Genomic DNA, 22254 nt, shown 5'->3' with positions numbered 1-22254 from the left:
TTGCTCAGCAAAAGATACTGTTAAAGGGATGAAAAGACTGGGAGAAAATATACACAATCACATAGCCAACAAAGGATTTGTACCTTTGTATCCAGAAAAAAAACTGGAATTGTAGCTATGGAAATGCAGAATGGTACAGCCATTCTGGAAACCGTTCAGCAGCTTCCCATAAAGTTAAAAATCTTCTTTTGTTGTTAGTTTTGACAAACATTTAAAAATGTAAAAGTCATTCTTAGCTCATAGGGCCATATGAAAACAGGCAACAGAAAAATTTGACCCATGGGGCATAGTTTGTTTATTCCTACCCCAGACGAAGGGGAACTTATGTAACATAGAAACCTGTACTTGAATATTCACACCATCTTTATTCATAATTGCCCAAACCTGGAAACAACCCACATGTCCTTTAATAGCTGAATGGATATAACTGTGGTACATCCATTCAATGGAATACCACTCAGCAACAAAAAAGAACATTCTAATGATACATGCAACAACTTGGGTGACTTTCACAAGCATGCTCAGAGAAGGAGGTCCATCTCAAAAGGTTCCATTAATATGACATTCTCAGAAAGACAAAATTATAGTGAAAGAGAACAGATCAGGGGTTGCCAGGGGGTTAGATGCAAGGGGAGAATGTGATTACCAAGGATAATGATTACTGCAGCATGGCAGAAATACAAATGATTCCTGCTCTTGTGTTCTCCTTTCTTTATATTGTTCTGATTCTCCAAATTTTCAGCATTTGTAATTCAGGGAGTTCTCCCCCCACCCCCTGCCTTCAGAACAAAGTAATAATGAAAGATTTTACTACTGGACTGGATTCTTCTTTGTTTCTTAAATGCTCATTTTCTCACATTCACAACAACCTCTCCCCCAAAGTAGTCTGGTCCAAATTTATTTTATGAAAGCACTGAGAGCTGAAGTAGCTAAGACTTACATCTTAAGTTTCTTCTGCTAGTATGTTCCAATAAAAGTATTTTACTCTCTGCAAAACCCTTAATTTGCTTAGTTTTGTTTTCTCAACCTTTTAAATAGCTTCTTTCACTCACCTATAGAACACTATACTAAATTCAGAGATCAGAATTTAAATCAAGGGTACTTTGATTCCATTTGGACAGCTTAAGCAATGGAATTCTGTAGTATATCTGCCTCGGGTTCCTGAAATGAATAACTGGAAGAAGGGTAATTCTAACTTCTAAAGATTATACCAAATTGCCAGGAAGTAAGTGTGTAATGTAGGTACTTCTTTGCTTTGCTACTAGAGCTTTAAATAGCTTCAGAATCTGACCATTAAAAATGGTAGGGGTTTTGATTTTAGTGAAGTTTAGAATTAGAAAGGAACATAGAGATATCTGAACCCAAATCCCTCCCTTCACAGATAATTTAAATCAAATACAAGAAACAGAACTCTTAGGCTGCTTCTTGCCTAACCAAATCAGTTGCAAAGAAAAACATACAGATGGTAAGGATAATTAATTTACATCACCTCCTGCTCACTATCCCCCAAAGCACTTATTGCTATGTTCATTCATTCAACTAGTTTTATTCTCTTCATAGAGAAACAGGGTTCTATCACTGTGGGGGTCATAGAAGTAGACTGAGATTCCATCGCAAAGAAATGAACTCATGAAATTCAACTATAGGAGCTTAGCAGAAAGAAAAGAAAGCGAGAGAGAGAGAAAGTGCAAGGTGGGGAAAACAAGAAATGAAAAAGACTGAAACAGAGAACATTTTAAATCGTTTGGCAATTCCGCTTGCCTTCCCAGCCCACAGATACATGCCCCGGAGTAAGCTTGAGACCAGAATCATGAATCTGCTGTTCCTTGTCATTTTCACCTTTCATGTGCTGACTGTCATGCCAGTATCTCACTCACCAGCATCTCAATGAGCCCTATTTTAGTTTTTAAAACATACATTTTCTTCCATATAAAACCTAAGCAAACTTTCCAATCTGATGTAACATGATCCCTGCCTTCAATAAGTTTGCTCACTTACTGAGAATAAAAGACACACTGGGGAACAATGCATTATCTATGAAAATATGTCCCACAGGTGGTAGGAGAAGAAGAAATCATTATGCACTGACACATGAAGGGAAGAGATACCAAAGACACGGGGAACAGGGCCTGAGTCAACACCTTCTGGAACAGATAGCTGGTACTGGGAAGAATGAAAAATAAGGCTATATCTGTAAAAACAAGGTCAGATGACAGAGATACTTTTAAGATCTGCCTTCAGCTCGGGTCATGATCCTAGAGTCCTAGGATTGAGCCCCTGCATCAGGCTCCCTACTCAGAGGGAAGTCTGCTTCTCTCTCTCCCTCTGCCTGCAGCTCCCCGTGCTCATGCTCCATCCCTCTCTTTCTCCTTCTCTCTCATGCTCTCTGTCAAATAAATAGATAAATATTAAAAAAAAAATTTAGGCCAGGAAATATAAAATTCCTTTTGTCATCAGGCAGATGACAAAAGTGAGGGAAGTGGCATCCTCTCTGACAGGAGGAAGCAGTGGGACTGTGTGAAAATAGTGCCCGCCCGCCACCCCCCTGCCCCCAAGGAGGGCAGCTACTGTCCAGCTCCAGTCTCTTGCTGATACATGGGAAAGTGGACCCAGATTACCATATCCCCCAGCTTTGTAAGTGTAACTGGAAATGTGAAGGTTTTTATAAAAGTTAAAGAAAGAGTACATTAACACTGGAGGAAGGTTCCCCAAAAAAGCAGGAAGGAACAGAATCCAAACAAAAGACCTGGCTCTCAATACAAAGGACATTCTGCACTATAACTGGAAGAATAAAGGAAAGGAATACCAACAAGATAAGGCTGAGCAGCAGGCTTGGGCCCGTTTACTATGGCACCAGAATTTTGAAAATATGATCTTATAAACCACAGAAAGCCGCAGGGAAAAGGAACTGGAAATATGAGGGATGGAGCGAAGGAATGAAAGGGTGTGGGGATAGAGAAGAGTAACTGTTAAATGAAGGGTTTTTGTTTTGTTTTGTTTTGTTTTTTAGATGAGAATGTCTGGGACACTTGGCTGGTTCGGTGGTTGAACATCTGCATTTGGCCCAGGTTGTGATCCTGGGGTCCTGGGATCAAGTCCCACATCAGGCTCCCTGTAGGGAGCCTGCTTCTCCCTCTCTCTGTCTCTGCCTCTTTCTGTGAGTCTCTCATGAATAAAATTTTAAAATCTTAAAAAGAAGAATGTCTATAGTATCTTTATGTCCTGGAAGACAAGGGCAAAGATAGAGGGAGACAGTAATTAGTGAGATGAAGTAAGAGAGATGGGATATTGGCTTTGGATAAAAGACTATCTCTAGATGAATGGGGGCATGAAGAAATTGGGAGAGGGGTAGACAAAAGGGGAGGAGTCCCCAGAGCACAGTCCCAGACCATCCCCCAAACCCTTAGAAAAGAGGCAACGAGTTAAAAATTGACCCAGGAGAGAGAAATGCTCAGAAAGCTATCAGGAATCCCTGGGTGGTTCGGCAGTTTGGCACCTGCCTTTGGCCTGAGGCGAGGTCTTGGAGTCCCGGAATCGAGTCCCATGTTGGGCTCCCTGCATGGAGCCTGCTTCTCCCTCTGCCTGTGTCTCTGCCTCTTTCTGTCTCATGAATAAGTAAAAAAAAATTTTTTTTTTTTTTTTTGTAAAAAAATTTTTTTAAAAAGTTATCACATATGTAGATATCCTAAGTGGAGCCGAGCTGGACAAAACTAGGGATTCCCCTGAAAATGCAAGTAAAGAAAGCAGATACAGGCACTCACACCAGCCAAGTGCCTAAGAGTTCTTTAGAAAATAAAAATAAATTCAGAGTTGGAGCTAATACAGCCTCTGGTTTGAGGCTTGACCATATCCCAAACTTTGAAACCTAGGATAGCCAAAGAAGGAAGTACTAAAAGTATAATCCAATGAGAGATTAATTAATAGTACAACACATTAGTAAAATTGGCTGATTTTGATGAGCTTTCGTTCATATTTTCTCAGTTGTGACAGCAGCCCCATAAGGCACAGGAGCCAGGGGTCAGTCTTATCTAAAGCTAAGGAGCTGAGAAGATACTGAGCAAGGTAATGCCATAAGGTAATGCCATAAGTAAGCACTCTAAATCCTACTGAAATCCAGGTCTGCAGGCCCCTGAAACCGAAGCATAGACACCCCCTGTCTACTGAGTTTAGTTGACTAAGCATTCAACTAAAGGGAACTAACAGTGGGGGGCGGGGGGTGCTATATTTTCATGGTATAATGAAATCAGTATGGGTATAAGACCTTCCTTCAAAGGCCAGCTCTGTCCCTTGCTAGCTCTGGCACCTACATACTGGACAAGTTACTTAAGCGTCCACAAATCTTCACTTTCTCATGTACGGAACATGGCTGATAGGACTTCCCTCTGAGGGCTGGTTTCAGTATTTAACACGAAGCCATCTGAAAGCACTTGCTAGAAGGCCTGGCACATCAGGTACTCTAGGGAAGCTTCTCTTCTCATTGGAGGCATTACCAGTTACACGTGGTTTTGCACAGAGGCTTAGTCTCCTTGCTACAGAATTCAGTAAAAAGGCTTGGGAAAAGCTTTTCTTTTCTTTTAACATTTCAATCTCCTCAGCAGATAAAGCATTCCTAAAGGAAGCAGAGAAAGTAACTCAAAAAGCAAACTCTAGGGATTTCTGAGTGGCTCAGCGGGTTTAGCGCCTGCCTTCACCCCGGGGCGTGATCCTGGAGTCTCGGGATCGAGTCCCATGTCAGGTTCCCTACATGGAGCCTGCTTCTCCCTCTGCCTGTGTCTCAGCCTCTCTTGCTCTCTCTCTCTCTCTGTGTGTCTCTCGTAAACAAATAAATAAAATCTTTTTTTAAAAAAGCAAACTCTAAATTGAAGAATCTAAGGTCCCAAGAAGACATCACTTCAAGATCAGTAGTAATAGGATGATGAATTCAAGAACATGACATAGAGGAGAAAACAGGGACTATTAAGTAGAATACACTGTAGGCATAAAGTGCTTCTCACTGAGCAAGTTCAAACCTGGAGTCCACAGACTCTGTATATGGACTTCAAAGCATTGTGAACCCCTTGAAACTGTTTGTAAAGCTGTGGGCATGCGCAAAGGTGCTGTGGTAGGCACTCCACCCCACAAGATATCCATGTCAAATCCCTGGAACCTGTGGATGTTGCTCTGTTAGGGTAAAAGATGTGATTAAATTAAGGATCTTGAAAGGAGCTTACTCTGGATTATCCAGATGGCCCTAATTCAATGACACATGTCCTTATAACAGAAACATAGAGAATACACATAAAGGGGCTGCAATGTGACCCCAGAGGCAGAGGCCGGAGTGATGCAGCCACAAGCTCAGGAATGCCCATAGCTACCAGAAGCTGGAAGAGACAAGGAACACTGCATAGTGCCTCTGCATGGAATGTGGCCCTGCTGACACCTTGATTTGAACTTCTGGCCTCCAGAAATGTGAACAAATAAACTTCTGTTGTTTTACATGCTTTTGTAATAATTTGCTATGGTAGTCATAGGAAATTAATACAGGGGCACTTTTTTGGGGGTAGGGGCTCAAAACTTTCATCAGATTCTAAAAGCAGTTTTTAAAAACCCCAAAAGATAAAAGAATTACTACTGTAATAGAGCAAACTATCTATAAACAAATAGAGCAAAACTATCTATAAACAAATGAACTAGAAAAAATTTTAAAACCTGTAGAACAAGTCACCACTTGGATAAGGTCCCACAGTTCATAAATGTTGAAATAAGAAAATAATAAACTGTCCTCTGGCATCTAAACCAATATCCATTTTATCAGCTCTTGGGAGTTTAACTCTACAAATGCATCAAAAGGCAGTGATTCCCAAACAACCAAATGACTTATTAAAAATACAGGTTCCCAGGTTCCATCCCAATGTACTGAATCAGAATCTCCAGGATAAAGGAAAGCATACATACATAAAGCTCTGGACAAATTTTGGGAAGTGCTACTATAAGGCAGGGTCAGTAAACTTTTTCTGTAAAGGGTCAGACAGTAAAAATTTTAGGCTCTATAGGCCTGAGTATATTACATAGGCATTTACATGACAAATTTGTTTTCCAACATATCTCTTGAATTTTTAATGAACAAAATTCAAAATATAAAGCTGAATACAACTTTCTGTAACACAGGTCTACTAACGAGAATAATGGAATTCTTTCTTGGGAGGAGTAACATTTCATTTAATGGGAATTCAAAGTGTTTCCTATCATCAGTTACAGATGGTCATCTGTAAAAACTCGGAACTGGAGAAGATTGACAAAAAGACAGGCAATGGGCTGGATGTGGCCTAGGAGCTGTGGCTTGGCCAACCACTACAGAACGGTAAAAGGAAGAACTACAAACCCTGCCCTTAAAGTGGAATTCTGAAAGCTTTATGTCATGAGGCAGGATGGCCTAACTGTTCTAAGCATGAACAGTCTTCTTTAATGTCAAAAAATACAGCAGATATCTATACAGTAGTTCTTTTATCACTGAGTGAAAACACCCATAACTAAAAGCAACAAAACAACAAAACATTTATAATGCTTTTAAGGGATTTATTAGTTAAAACAACAGCTACATATATTCAAAAAATATCAACACCTGCTTACAAGATGTATTGTTTATTCATCCACAGATGGTACTTAGATATGTGTATGGATTCTTACCTCAGGGTAAGAACTCTGAAGCAGCCTGAAGGTTAGGAACCATGATTACAGAGGAGATGCCAAAGAGGCTCAGAAAGTAACAGTGGAAGCTAGAGCAGTGGGTAGAGTCGTGGGACTATAGTGGCATGCAGGGGTGCAGGGGGTCAAGGGGTGTAGGAGCACCTGGCTCTGGGGGTCCCAAACAGATCAGACTCGGCTACTCACCAATAACAAAACACAAAGGCAGAGAAATGAGTAGCAGTGGAACAAGAAAGACATTTATTTCAGTGAGGCCAACACTGAGGAGACAGCTGACCAGTGTCTCAAAGACTGTCTCCAAAATGCTGAAAATGCTTCTAGGTTTCTATAAGGAAAATATGGGGCAAAGGTGAGTGGGTCACATGCAGGTAGGTAGTGAAGGTTAAACTGATCATCTTCTTGGGGTCAGTCATTGATGGGGTCTTGATGGCTCAGGGTTGTCCTTTTTGCTTGAGGGAGTGGTTCTGGTCCCCATCAGGGGATACTTTGCCCTCAGGGTCTTCGACCTGTGCCAAGAGAAGCTGGAAAGGAGAACCCAACTAAAAAATTTGAGGTCAAAATGGAGGTGGCCCAAATCCTCTATTAGGATGCCATGGGTTTAGATGAGTAGGTAGAAATTTTCAAGGAAACTGAAGAACAGATTTGAGAATGTTTTTAAAAAAAAAATGCACACACAAACAAAACCACAGGCTCAAAATGGTTGTCACTTAGACCAAGTTCCCAAACTGGTACTTAATATGTAATCTAATTATAGTTCCAACCTCCCCCAGAAATGTAATCTTAACCTGGGCAGCCAGGAATTTGTCAATCCACACCAATCAGTCGCCACTTGGGCCCGGTCCATCCCCCAGAGAAAGATGAGGTCATCTGCATAAGACACTTTGACTTAAAAAAAAAAAAAAGGACATCTTGCGTTTCCCCAGTAAGTGGCTTTGCCTGGAACAAACAACTGTTCTTTTGCTAATAACTTTCTTGCTCCCTCCACCGTCCTATAAAATCCTTCAATTTCTGTACAGATCCTGGGAGCACCTCTCTACTTGCTAGGTGGGGTGCTGTCCAATTCACAAATTGTTTAATAAGGCCAATTAGATCTTCAAATTTAGTTGATTTAATTTTGTTATGTAACAGGGGACATAAAGAATATCAGCGAGAGAAGGCACAGGGGCTGAGGGAGAGTCTCAGTAAGAGTTCAGAGCGGAATCGAATTGTGGAGGCGCTGCATCGCTGCCTGCCTCCCTCTGCCACCAAAGCCAACACTAAAGTGCTTTCCACGAATTGTATCGAACCCTGATGAGTGTTGCTTCATTCAATCTCCTCTAAGAATAGTTTCCTAAATATTTGACTCGCAGAAGTAAATGACCATGGATGGTTTCATCACGCACTACTCTAAGTGGTTCAAAATCTAGACTCTTCTATCTCAAAATTAAAAAAAAAAAAATTGAAAAGCTTTCTCTTGACCCAATTTCTCTCTTGCAACTATCACCCTCTATTCTTTCAGAGCCAAACTTCTGGGAAGTCTCACGTTCATGTTTCCACTTGACCTCCTCCCATTCATCATTCACCTCCAATGCACTCCAATCCAGTTTCTACTTCTACCACTTTGAAGAAGCTGGTCTTGCCAAATGCAGTAAAAGAATAAATCAGCTCTCATCTTACAAAACATAAACTGTCAGCAGCAGTCATCTAGCCCCTCCCTTGAAACACTGTTGACCTGCCACCGCACTCCGAGGGCAGACGTTCCTTCTACTCCTCCAGCTGTTCTCCGAAGCTCTACCATCCCAGAGTCGTGTTGCCTCAGTCTGATCCTGGGCACTTACAAGCACTTACAGTCTCCACAGGTGATCTCCTCTAGCCCCTGGCCTTAAATACCTACCGTGGATAATGTCCCCGTTTATCTTTCTAGCTCAGGTTTCTCCTCTCAGTTCTGGACGCATATCCATATTTACTGCAGAGCTCCACTTAGATGCTTCTCACTCACCCTGTGCTAAAGTTTTCTCTTTCTTCTCAACATTGCCTCTTCTCTGAGCTTCCTTATCCACCCAGCAGCTCACACCAGAAACCTCATGGTCATCCCAGCCATCTGCCTTTCTGTTGCATTCTCTATGTCCTATTACTCAGAAAGTCCTGTCTTCCTCCCATAAAACTCTTTGATTAGTTCACTCCTTTCCACCTCCACTGCCATCACCTAGACCAGGCAACTGTCATCTCACCTGGATAAAGAGACAATCTTCCTGAGGGCATCCCTTGCACACCCTCCCTCTCCTCTAATCTGTATCTGTAAGGCAGGCAGAGTCTAGAATTACAGATAGGAATCTGATTCCCTCATTTCTTTCCTTAAAATCCTCCAACAGTCTCCTCTTAGGATAAATTTCAAAATCCTTAACAGGCTCTACAAGACCTCAATTGATGTGGCTTCCTCAGCTGCCCTCCAACCTCCACTCCTGATCCTCTCCTCCTCATTCTCCATGCAGCGGCTAACCCAATCCCTTCTTTGTTCCTCAAACACAACCAAAGCTTTCCATCCCCTGGACATGCCGGCCCTCCTCCAGCCAACCCCTGCTTACTCTTCAGGTCTCAGTCTGTTTCCTCCCAGAAGCCACTTGTCCCCAGATTCAGCCCTCTGTTACTTATTCTCGCAGCCCCTACACTTGTTCTTTGCAGCCCTTTTCACAGTTGTGATCACATGGTTGTCATGTGACTCCTGTTGCCTCCCACACGAAATGTCAACTGCAGAAGAACAGGAGCTGTGCTGTTTTATTTGCTACGGTTCCCCCACCACCAGCCCAGTGCCTGGCAGAGAAGGCACTCAAGTATTTGGAATCAGAATGGGTGACTGAATTAGTTAGAAAACAGTTAAACATAAATCGCTTTGAAGATTTCATAATTTATAAACATAAATATTAGTTAATATTTTAGTTGGACTATAGCTTAAATTGCTAATGATAAACTATTTTTATTTATTGATTAAAGAATTGTATTGAGCTATTTATTTATTGATTAAAGCAGAATTGTATTGAGCTATATACTATTAGCTAAGCTTGAGTATCCCCAAATGTATTTCTCAAACTATCCCATGTTAGCTTTTACTCATTTAGACATATTTTTCCCCAGAGGTTTAGTTGTTTTCCTAGATGTTAATATATTAATAATAATTATTAATAATGATATTATGTTCTTTATGGAATATGAAACACCATCCTATTCATTTTATACTTAGCCTTCACAAAAGATAAACACAACCTCCATCTTTACAGAGTAACTAACTCAAAGTTATATAAACTCACACTAACTCAAAAGGCAATGCTTTGTTCTAATATATCATGCTACCTCTAATATTACACTTACTTAGCAATATCTATTATTTGTTAAAAGTGCATCTGTATATAAGTAGCTGAAGCTTAAAATGGCTTTAAATGATTATTTCAGTTTTGAAATAACTGCTGAGGTGGGAGGAGATGGGTAAAATAGGTGAAAGGAATTAAAGTATATAATTTTTAAAAGATTTTTTATCTATTCATTCAAGACAGACACAGAGAGAGACAAAGAGAGAGAGGCAGAGACACAGGCAGAGGGAGAAGCAGGCTCCATGTAGGGAGCCTGACGCGGAACTCGATCCCAGGTCTCCAGGATCACACCCGGGGCCAAAGGCAGCACTAAACCACTGGGCCACCAGGGCTGCCCTTAGAGTATATTTATGATGGAGGTATAAGTCATATATAGAATTTGCTGAATCATTATATTATATACCTGAAACTAATATAACACAGTATGTTAATTATACTTCAATAACAAATTAAAATAAATGACTGCCCAACTTGGTCTCTCATATACAAAAAGCAATTTTATTCTACCCATAAAAACAGCCCACAATTCTTATTCAAATGACTCCCTTGTTCTTTATCCATATAATCTATACTTTGTTCTACAAAATAAATTTGGCTTCCAGTTAATTTTCTTCTCTGCAAGGAACTCAATTAACTTTAAAAAATAGAACCATTACATTAAGTGAAAATGTGCATACTAATCTCCATTTTTAGAAAACTTTTCACAAGTGCACTTTGGACACATAATTAATAGCAGACTCAACTAGTCCCAAAACCATATATCAAAAATAAAAACTATATAAAAAGCCTTTTGGTTGGAATTAATCTAAATCACATTCTCTAGCACAATATCTTACAAATTAATTAACTTTGCTAACTAGCAGTAGGTAGTCAATAAGCATTTTATTGATCTATCATACAAGATACTTCTGCAACTAATGTCCTGTTTTCTTGAGATAGTAGATTAGAAATAGTTATTTCTTATAACCATATTTCTAAGACAACTACTAGTGAAACACATAACTATGAAGCATCTCCTCAGTAAAGAGGTAAGAAGGGGGGGGTCACTTAACCCAAATACGAATTTAATTCATATTGATTCCAATCCTTTCAGGTGATTCTCAACAAGGATGCCAAAAATCATTCAATGTGGAAAGAAGAGTCTTTTCAACAAAGAATGCTAGGACAACTGGATTTCCACATGCACCATATAGAAAAATTAACTCAAAATGGATCAGAGACCTAAACATAAAAGCTAAACTCAAAAGAAAATATAGGTAACAATATTCATGCCATTGAGTTGGGCAGTAGGTTCTAAGATCTGACAGCAAAAGTGTAATCAACCAATGAAAAAATATAGGTGTAATATACAGAATGTAGAAAGAAACTCATAACTCAACAATAAAACAACTTAATTTTAAAACAGGCAAAGGATTTGAATAGACATTCCTCCAAATATATACAAATGCCTAATGAACAAATAAAAAATGCTCAATATCTATCATTCATTAGTCATTAGAGAAATGCAAATCTAAACTATAATGAGCTACCACTTCATATCCACTAGGATGGCCAAATTAAAAGAATAACAAAAGGCTGGAAAATAGTAAGTCTTAGTGAAAATGCAAAGATACTGGAACTCTTCTACATTGCTGGTGGGAATGTACAATGGGACAGCTGCTATGGAAAACAATTTGGCAGTTCCTCAAAAAGTTAAACATAGAATTATCATATGACCCAGCAATTTGACTCTTAGGTCCTAGAGAATTGAAAACATATGTTCACACAAAAACTTGCACATGAATGTTCATAGCATTATTCACAATAGCTAAAATGTGGAAACAGCCCAAATGTTCATCAACTGATGAATGTATAAACAAAATGTGGTCTATCCATGCAATGGAGTATTATAAAGGAATGAAGTACTGACACATGTCACAATATGGGTGAACCTTAAAAACATTATGCTAAGTGAAAGACCACATATTATACGATTCCATTTATATGAAACATCCAGAATAGGCAAATCCATAGACACGGAACATAAATTAATGGTTGCCAGAGGTTGAAGGGAGGAGGAAATGGGGAGTGACTGCTAATGGGCTTGGGTTTCTCTTGAGGGTGATGAAATATTCTGGAATTAGTCAGTGGTGATGGCTGTACAATCTTGTAGAGATGAGTAGAAAAATCTTGTGACCATACTAAAAACCACTGAATTGTACATTTTAATATAGTGAATTTTATGGTATGTGAATTATACCTCAATTTAAATATATATTATATATTCTTAACACTAAATCTAAACTGATCATAGTTTAGTCTTCTGATGATTCAGAAACATCTTGATGTTTTTAAATTTACAGATTTTTTTCTCTTAAAGTGCCAAATAATGCAAGCTTCAAATTAATAGCATATGCAAAATGTATCTTATGTACATGATTCAAAATGTTTCTTAAGGTTTAATGAGTAGAAAAAACGTTTGAGGGGTGCCTGGATGGCTCAGTCGGTTAAGGCTCTGTCTTCAGCCCAGGTCATGATCCCAAGGTCCTGGGATCAAGCTCCACGTCAGGCTCCCTGCTCATCGGTGAGTCTACTTCACCCTCTCTGTCTGCCTGTCCTCCCCTACTCATGCTCTCTGTCTCTCAAATAAATAAATAAAATCTTCAAAACAAAAAGTATGGGAAAGGTGTTATACCAGCAAACTGCATCAGACCTATTAAACGATAAGAAAAAGTATAACCTCACAACTAAAATTTATACATGCTTTTCATAATATTAGTTTTATACTATAGATAAATCAACTGGGCTTACTTTGTTTTTCATATTTCAAAATGTGAAAAGCAAAGAGAAGTAATTAATTTTAATAATCCATGTTTTATAGGGCACTTAGGTGGCTCAGTCAATTGAATGGCCAACTCTTGGTTTCAGTTCAGGTCATGATCTCATGGGTCTTGAGAATGAGCCCTGCGTTAGGCTTCATGCTCAGCAGGGAGTCTGCTTGAAAAGTCTCTCCCTCTGCCCCTTTCCCCACTCAGTCTCTCTAAAGTAAATAAATAAATATTTTAAAAAACAATCTAGATTTTACAGGATTATAATCAGAAGAAATGAACTAATCTACTAATTAATGAGTGTATAACAGTAGGAAACACTTCACTAGGTTAGTAATATAGTACATGAAATCTGAAAAACCTTGTGACCACATTCTTACTAATGGCACTTAATTTTTCAGTTCCCATTACATGCCTTTACTACATGAAATCCATAGCTGAGGTCTCTAATAAACTTTCGGTTTTTAGTAGTAGAACTCATGAGCTTATAGGCACTGGTAAGGCATATAAATGCAAAACTATCATATGCCTAACAGAAACAGACTAGTAATTATTATTTGAGCTTTTAAAAATAAATCTCACCTATACCTCTGGGGTCTAAGCAGGTATTATAATTTTTTTTTTTTTTTTTTTTTTATGATAGTCACACAGAGAGAGAGAGAGAGAGAGGCAGAGACACAGGCAGAGGGAGAAGCAGGCTCCATGCACCGGGAGCACGACGTGGATTCGATCCCGGGTCTCCAGGATCGCGCCCTGGGCCAAAGGCAGGTACCAAACGGCTGCGCCACCCAGGGATCCCCTAAGCAGGTATTATAAATGAGCAAAGCAGGCCCAGAGTAAGACAGGGAAGCAGTGGGATATCTGGGGTGAACTAGAGACCACAGGCTCCATCTGAAGGAGGTGGCCATCACTTAGCTCCAGAAAAACTCCTGCCAGACAGGAATAAGGGTCTGGCACAGCCAAAATTCTAATATCCCATGGAAGTCTTGGCTTTATTTTTTATGTTTTGTGAAATCTCCCTAATTTTGAAATGTTGGCAACTAATCAAAAAAAAAAGTTGAAATAGTGCAAAGGCCAAAGAAAGCACATCAGCTGCTAAATATGGCCACTAGAGTGCAAACTCTGAAAAGAAACTCTTGAAATTAGTTTATAACAAACTATAAATATACTATACATATTTAATATATACTTTATATATAATTAACATGTATTACATATTATATATGCTTAATATATTTAGTATATGTAATATACTATAAATGTATTTATCGAAGTTTAGGCGGCATTGGTTATCCCTAAAGCTTTCAAGATGATCCACAGACCAGACCAGTAATAAGATTACACTTCATTCACATTCCTTACTGAAGTACTAAAAGTAATTCACTTCCTTCACTCATTTTGGTGACTCTTTTTTTAGTGTAGCCAAGTGGAAACCGAGTGGATGTCTTAACTTTACTGATAAGTCATCCAAGAATCAAAACCGTTTGGGAACCACCAGGAGAAAAAAAAAAAAAAATTGGGGAGGCTATTTCTTGCTTTTGAACAGACCTTAAAGAAAATTAATTAGCAGGGTGCCTGGATGGCTCAGTCGGTTAAGCATCTACCTTTGACTCAGGTCATGGTCCTGGAATTGAGCTCTGTGTCAGGTTCCCTGCTCAGTGAGGAGTCTGCTTCTCCCTCTCCCTCTGGCTTGTGCATGCTCTCTCGCTCACTCACTCACTCTCTCTCAAATAAATAAATAAATAAAATCTTAAAAAAACAAAAAGAAAATTAATTACGGGAGCACCTGGCTGGCTCAGTCAGAGGGCCTGCAACTCTTTATCTCAGGGTTGTGAGTTTGAGCCACATACTAGGTATAGAGATTACCAAAAAAAAAAAAAAAAAAGAAAAGAAAGAAAATGAATTAGGTGGTAAAACTGGTCTCCAGTTTATAATAATCAACTAGTAGTATAATAGGATGGTGATAGAGCTATCTGAATTATAAATAAATAGTTGAATAAAAATCTTATGTTATACTTTCTGATATGAACATGGTAAAGTTATAGACATGAATCTTTCTGAAAAACACACATAGCAACAAGGAGAAAGAGAAAAAAAAATCTTTACAAAATCCCCCCCCCTTTTTTTTAGCAAACCTGGAAGAAAAACAAAAATTTTTACAAAAACTCCAAAATACATGAGATCAGGACTAAGATCAAATAAGGCTGATATCATAAAGCATCTATGATGGGAGTGGAGAGCAGAGACAGAATGTGGCATGTGATGAGGACTGCCCAGTAGTGGTAGGTCTCCAAAAACCACAGTAAAAATGCACTTCTTTAAGTAAAGGGATTTACACTGGCATGTGTCCCTCCAGTCACAGCCGCAAAGGAAGGAGTGGGAAGTCCAAAAGTGGTGGCAAAAAGCCACTTAGACTCAGTCTGGTCTGGAGAAGCAGAGGAGCTGTGGCAGGCAACATAGAGAAGCACACTCAGGTGTCCTATGTAAAAAAAGACATTCTCTGAGGCAGACATCTGGATTCTACCCTGGTCCTCCTACCCACACCTCCTACAAATAGCTGACTGAGAAAAATCCAATTCATCAAAGTACAAGGAATAAAAGGGTAGCTGGTACAGTATTCACTTAGAGATATCACAAGAAAAATGGTAGAAATGAGCAGCATAATGTACCAGCTGTCAAAGAATGCTCACTAGAAAAATATCACAATAGATAAGGTAAAAATTATAACGAAATATTATTGCATGAATTTAAGAAAATCAGTAAAGTCACTACCACTATGAAGACAACCACAAAGCATAAATATAAAAACTCAAGGAAGAAATTTCTAAACAAGAGGAATAGTGAAAGCATGAACTGGTATTACTCAAGAAAGAAACAGAAGAATCACAGAACCATCACAGAAATCACGAAGAAACTGAAATGAGAACAAAGAGAAGAGACACTGCAGAAGACGCAGTAAGAGACATTAAAGACAGAAACTAACACATGAAAAAGTGTTTAAAATGATTAACGAGGGATTCCTGGGTGGCGCAGCGGTTTGGCGCCTGCCTTTGGCCCAGGGCGCGATCCTGGAGACCCGGGATCGAATCCCACGTCGGGCTCCCGGTGCATGGAGCCTGCTTCTCCCTCTGCCTGTGTGTCTCTGCCTCTCTCTCTCTCTCTCTCTCTGACTATCATAAATAAATAAAAATTAAAAATAAAATAAAATAAAATAAAATGATTAACGAGAAACCAACAGATTAAAAAAATACACAAAAGGAGATCCAAGAAACATAAAATTAGGGTTGCCAAAGAAGAAAACCAAAACAAGCAAACAAAATAAATATTTAACGATATAATTAAAGAAAACGTCCCTGAAATTAAAATAGATTTAAAGCTACATAATAAAAGGCATACATGTGCCAGCCTATCTTATGTCAGCATATCCTAGTAAAATTACTAAATATTAGAGAGAAAGAATCCTTTGAGCAGATAAGCAAAAAAGACCCAATCATTAATAATGGGGGAAAAAAACCCAAGCTGGCTTCAGACATCTCCACAGCAACATTTAATGTCAGAAGACATTTGTATACGCCTATATTACTCAAGGAAAAGGTGAGCCAAGGATTTTATTACCTGCTAAGCTATCCTTCAAATGTAAAGCAACAAGATAGGAAGTTCTAAAACTTTTTGTAAGAATAATATTGTTTGTAAGAATAATACTGCCATATCATTCCCATGATTCCTTATTGAGAAACTACTAGAGAATGACCTTCAGCCAACCAAAGAATGACTGGGAAAAAACTGTAAAAGTGCCTGGGTGAGCATTATATATATTTTCAACTGAAGAATTAGGACTAACACAGAAGGAGATAAGGTGATAAATAGAACATAAATATTATAGGCCTTGACAACATATAAATGCAAATAAAAAATTGAGAGAGAATGAGCCGGAAATATAGTAAGCTTACTGACTACTTTGATATAATAGCTGGGAGTCAATGGATTGTCTTAAAGCTCACAAATCAAGTACTAAAGTACAAGCATATATAATATTACAAATGCAAACACTATCGTGAATAAATATTATTGAGTATTGACTGAGATTGGGTAATGGGGAAGGAAAAGGGGAAGAGAGAAGAGAAGATTTAAATACAATTTTAGCTTTGTTCCTTGAAGAGAACTAACAGTTACTATCAACAGAGAACTAAGAAAATCATATAAAGCAACTAACACGACTAAAACACAAACCTATCTAAATATCACAATAACGAAAGGAAGGTATTACTATTACACCAGCCTGGTTAAGACTGTTGTAAGCCTTTAGTGCCTGAAATACTGAGGACCCTGCTTCACTTATATGTCAATGAATGTTAGTTAATATTACCATCACAAAGATACAGATTTTAAACCGACATATTAAGTAAGTCTCTTAAATCCATTATAATTACAGATTATCCAGTTAGATCCACAGAGAAAATATTTCCCTAATGGAAAAAAAAAGGCATTTAAAGCTGCTCAGGCCCTAAATTCCCTGTTCCCTCTCTGCTACCACCTACCACTGATGTGAGAGGCTCCCACCTCTTTCATTCCATGGTACATCTCCATTAGAGCATTATACCAGGACGTTTTCATTGTCAGTGTGCTATCTTCCGCACCAAGGCTTCTGTGAACTCCTTAAAGTCAGCCACTATGTCTTGTGCATCTCAGTCCCTCCAGGATACCTGTTCCCACACATAACAGAAGCTCAATGAAGGTGTGTTAAACTAACAAATATGACATTGTAGGAAATATATCTAATGTGTATGTGTGTAAAAAAAACATGATCCAGTTCAGGGTTTGTGTTTCGTGGACTGCAATGCCCTGATCATCAGATGTTTCAGGAAGGTAGGCAGCCAACACACCTCAGCTGGGACCAAGAAAGAAAAAAGGAACCATTCAAGAATATTTAAGGGGCACTCTGCGAGCTTCAGGTAACAAACTAGGCTCTAGGGTTATAAAGACCATGTCTCTATCTGTAAAGAGCTTTTTAATTATTTTGTGTAAGAGACTTTAATTGCATGTTTTTGGATGGGGAACAATGAATTTTTTTTTAATTTTTATTTATTTATGATAGTCACAGAGAGAGAGAGAGAGGCAGAGACATAGGCAGAGGGAGAAACAGGCTCCATGCTCCGGGAGCCCAATGTGGGATTTGATCCCGGGTCTCCAGGATCGCGCCCTGGGCCAAAGGCAGGTGCTAAACCGCTGCGCCACCCAGGGATCCCGAACAATGAATGTATTAAGATACGCGAATGAAAATTAAAATAAACTATTTTAAAACATATTTTATTAAAAAAAAAACCCTCTCTGAATTTGTCAGTCTTCACTTAAATTGAGGGGAGGGAAGTGTCATAATTTATCCCAGATCTGAAGAAAACAGCAGAAATGGATCATTAGTTAAGCTAGTACCTCTTTTGGCTTGCTCTTGAAATATCAGGGCAAAGGCAGTATACAAATTTTTCCTCAACATGAGATGTTTATACAGCACTTTCCATGAAAGGAAACGTGGTAGCAACAATCATCACTACCTAGTAGCAAGTTGGGGATGAAAATCCCAATGTCCCCAGAGTTCTTTCAAGAAATGTGTTCCCCTGGAAAGTCACAAACAGGCAAAAGACCAGAAAAGCCCTTTCACTGTGTTCTGTGTCACAGGCAGTACTCCAGCTCTGAAAACACAAACTAAGTAAAGAATGTTCATTCAAGTTCTTGGTAGTCGCTGACTAGCCTCACCATTTGCCATCCAAGAAACGAGTCTGAGTTTTAAGGACTCATTTTTGTGACAACTATCTCAAATTAAAAGATAGTTTTATAAAACTTTAATAAATCTTCCTGTCTTCACAAAAAAAAAAAAAAAAAAAAAAAAAAAAAGTTTAAAATTATGTTCAGAAAACTATCCTGGGCAGCCCTGGTGGACCAGAGGTTTAGCGCCGCCTTCAGCCCGGGGTGTGATCCTGGAGACCGGGAATCCAGTCCCATGTCGGGCTCCCTACATGGGGCCTGCTTCTCCTTCTGCCTATGTCTCTGCCTCTCTCTCTCTGTCTGTCATGAATAAATAAATTAATCTTAAAAGAAAAGAAAGATATCCTTTTTATAAAGGTAAAATGCATTTTCCTAAGAAAAAGGAGAAAGGCATACTATTTATCAGATCTGTCCAAGAGAACTTTCTGTGGTAAGATGCAAGCGTTCTGTGTCTGTGCTTTCCACTACAGTAGCCCCTAGCCACCTAGTACCGAGCACTGGAAAGGTGATTGGTGTGACTGAGAAAGTGTATTTAAATTTTATTTCACTTTAATCAGTTTAAATTTAAATAGCCCCATTCGGCTAAGGACCTACCATGTGGGTTTGTGTCAGTTAGATAGTCAACATGAGCAGCAGAGCTGGCTGACTGACTTGTCTTAGACTAAATGTCACAATTTGAAAAAATGACATTTAATACCAATATTCAATTTTCAGCTTCCCAATTAAGATTTAATTAATTAATATTTAAGTTTTCCTCAGAAGTGCCTTTCAACAAAGTTTGGCAATTTTTATTCCAAAGCATGAACATCCCAAATCTGCTGAGCAGAATTCCTTTGGCAACATTCAACCTTCCATCTGTGAAACTTTAGTACAGAGGAAGGAAAAATCTGAAATCCACCTTCCTCTTGATACAAAGGGAAGAAATGGAATATGTAATCCAGACAAAGGCTAAAATAATCTAGACTCTTTGGTGTGTACATCTGCTCATCAGTCCCTGCTTGTGGTGCTTCTTTAACCCAGCTGTGGCTTTCCACGAAAGTCATTCCTACATTTGTTTGACCTCTTGACTGCGTTCCCTTATGATCAGACCATGACCAGACCCTCTCAAAGTATTTCACCTATAGGAAAACCATTTAAAACATAAACATGAGGGATCCCTGGGTGGCGCAGTGGTTTGGCGCCTGCCTTTGGCCCAGGGCGCGATCCCGGAGACCCGGGATCGAATCCCACATTGGGCTCCCGGTGCATGGAGCCTGCTTCTCCCTCTGCCTGTGTCTCTGCCTCTCTCTCTCTCTCTCTCTGTGACTATCATAAATAAATATAAAAAAAAAAAAAACATAAACATGGAAACAGTCTATTTAAATGGTCAGAATGCAGTAGCCTGAAGAGAACAGATGCTTCAGAAAGGCTAAAATATGTGGATCACGCCAAGACCACTTTCCAAGCAGGTGGCAAAAGAAACTCTGCAGTTCCATAGTCAACAAGAGAAAGACAACACAAGAAAATATACTCAGAAATGCGCTGCGGCCATGCAGTGGCCAAAGGATAACTTTCACTTCAAGCAGCACCACTGCACTCAGTGTGATCTCAAGGTCAATACCAAATGTTTTTCAGCTGCCCATCATGCTAGCACATATACGCAAAGAAACCACACACAAACGTTTCACTAATTTCATCGTGTTTAAGTAAAAACGAACTTCTTGAACTTTATCTAAAAATACTGTGAGTTCATTAAAAACCAGCAAAGAAGCGTATTACATGCAGAGCAAAGTCACTAGTACCACATACCATATTTGGTGATGCTTAAACTATACAGGGCAAAGCAATTCTAAGACAGCAGCATAACTCAGGTAAGAATTCAGCATCAGAGATGAGAACTTCATTTTTTTTTTCTCTCCACCACTACTACTACCACCACAAGGTTCTAAAAAAGGACTAGAAGTTCACCTACTGTATCCAAAGAGCATCAGGATCTCAATGACACCCAGACAAGGATGCAAAGCATACACTATTCTGGGAGCTCTAGGTCTTGCAGAATAATAAATAGCTTTGCAAGAAGGAAAAAAATGCTTCATGTGGGGCAACCAAGAGCACTCTGACCTAGCAAGAGTCTGTCAGACTCCATAAAAGCTATGTGTTGTCAGTCCTTTTCTCTTGTGTGTATGGATAAAATCTGCAGATGCAGCCTGGGCAGGAAAGAAGGAGACAGAGAATTTAAAATGGGGAACTGCCATGCTGTTTGACCCTGAGAGTACCCTCGTGCCCTCCTCACTCTTCCAAGCTATGAATTCCAGACTCCACTGACTGCAGCATCTGCGGCATGATCTCTTAAGGAAGCTATCAATTATACAATTCTGTGATAAAAGCCTCAATGTCTAAGACAAGTGCTAGAAACCTCAATGCTTTTTTTTTTTTTCATCATCCTAATTCTTAGGGGAAAAAAAGCCAAATAAATGTAATAAGCAACACAGAATTTTCAAGAATTTTCACAGCAGAGGCCCAAGTTCTCAAAGAACATAAGGCTTATGAACAGAAAATAAAAAATAAACACTACTTCTTATTTAGTTCTTTAAAAGTCCGCTTCAGAATATCATTATTCCTGCTCCCCAAAATGCAATTTAATGGTAGAAGTATAAATCTACTTAGAGACACTCAGAAAATAAATCAGGTTTAAGACAGATAAAACTTAACTCTTATATTTATTAGTCCAACACAGATTTATGAGATTAAAATATAGATTCTGGTAAACAAAAGAAACATACGTAACAGAAAAAGAAAGCCATGTTTTGCTTGGCTCAAAACATTAACACAGTCCAATACTACATTAAATGAAAAAACTTACTGAACTACCTTAGCACAAATAAGGCTCAGTTCTTCTTCTCAATTCCTAACGCATTTATGAGCTAGATACGTTATTTCATTTTATAAGCCCTCAAAGTCTTGTATAACCCACTCCTATTCCTCTGGGTGAGTTTTGGCAGACGGGTTTTGATAAATGCCAAGCACATTCAAAACATAATGATTTAAGAAATTCATCATATATCACTATGAAATTATACATCTCAAACTATCATCCTTCCTAAATCGGGATTTTGGGGTGGGGGTGCAGGGGCCGGGGGGGGGGGGGTGGGGACAAAAACACCAAAACTCAATAGAATTGTTTTCCATCTAATTTTTGTTTTGTTTTAAGAGCCAAAGCACCAAAGCATCTTCAACCCCTGAAGTGTAACATACATTTAATCATGGCTCCTGACTTAAGCATAACAATTCCAAATGGTTTCACGCGCGTTAAACACAAGTGCTCACACTCTTCTTACCTGTGTATCCAGCATACCATCCCCAAGAAGCCACCATTCCTAAAAGCCATTTATACATGATTCCTTCAATATACCAGAACCGCTTACTGTCCAGCAGTCGCAGGGGCTGAAGTACGATCACATAGCAGACGTAGGATGAAATAGCAACCAGGTTGTTGGCGACCATGAAGGCAAACCTCACCAGGGCTTTCACCACGATCCAGCCCAGCCACGGCGCTTCTTCCAAAGTCACAGCCATGCTCACATGGGCGGCCGTCCTGTCTTCCTGAGGCGAGAGGAAAATTCATTTAAAAAGGGATCCACACCTCCAAACGGTCCCCAACACCGAAAACGCCTCCGGCG

At 39.2% G+C, this 22254-nt stretch overlaps 1 protein-coding gene and 1 long non-coding RNA gene across 10 annotated transcripts in view; both read right to left on the bottom strand.

Annotated features, from left to right (window-relative positions):
- Positions 1–22254, bottom strand: part of LPGAT1 (lysophosphatidylglycerol acyltransferase 1) — a 114318-nt gene that overhangs the window by 58622 nt on the left and 33442 nt on the right. For 6 of the 8 annotated variants that reach the window (XM_072831151.1, XM_072831153.1, XM_072831156.1 and 3 more), the window contains exon 2: positions 21913–22177. In XM_072831151.1, coding sequence (XP_072687252.1) covers positions 21913–22150 — 238 coding nt within the window. In that variant the 5' untranslated portion in view covers positions 22151–22177. The remainder of the gene's footprint in view (positions 1–21912; positions 22178–22254) is intronic. The other 2 variants (XM_072831154.1, XM_072831155.1) reach the window with 2 other exon arrangements.
- Positions 291–17908, bottom strand: LOC140635877 (uncharacterized). Of its 2 annotated transcripts, none has more exons than XR_012033207.1 (2): positions 9249–17908; positions 291–7551 (listed from the first exon to the last, which is right to left on the bottom strand). It is a non-coding gene; the product is annotated as an uncharacterized lncRNA (long non-coding RNA). The 2 variants fall into 2 exon arrangements; XR_012033208.1 differs by having other exon boundaries at positions 291–7205.

The sequence above is a fragment of the Canis lupus genome, chromosome 6 (genome assembly GCF_048164855.1).
Source record: "Canis lupus baileyi chromosome 6, mCanLup2.hap1, whole genome shotgun sequence".
Taxonomy (NCBI): Eukaryota; Metazoa; Chordata; class Mammalia; order Carnivora; family Canidae; genus Canis; species Canis lupus.
The sequence above is the reverse complement of the archived record's forward strand: the minus strand, read 5'-3'. Positions and strand labels throughout refer to the sequence as shown.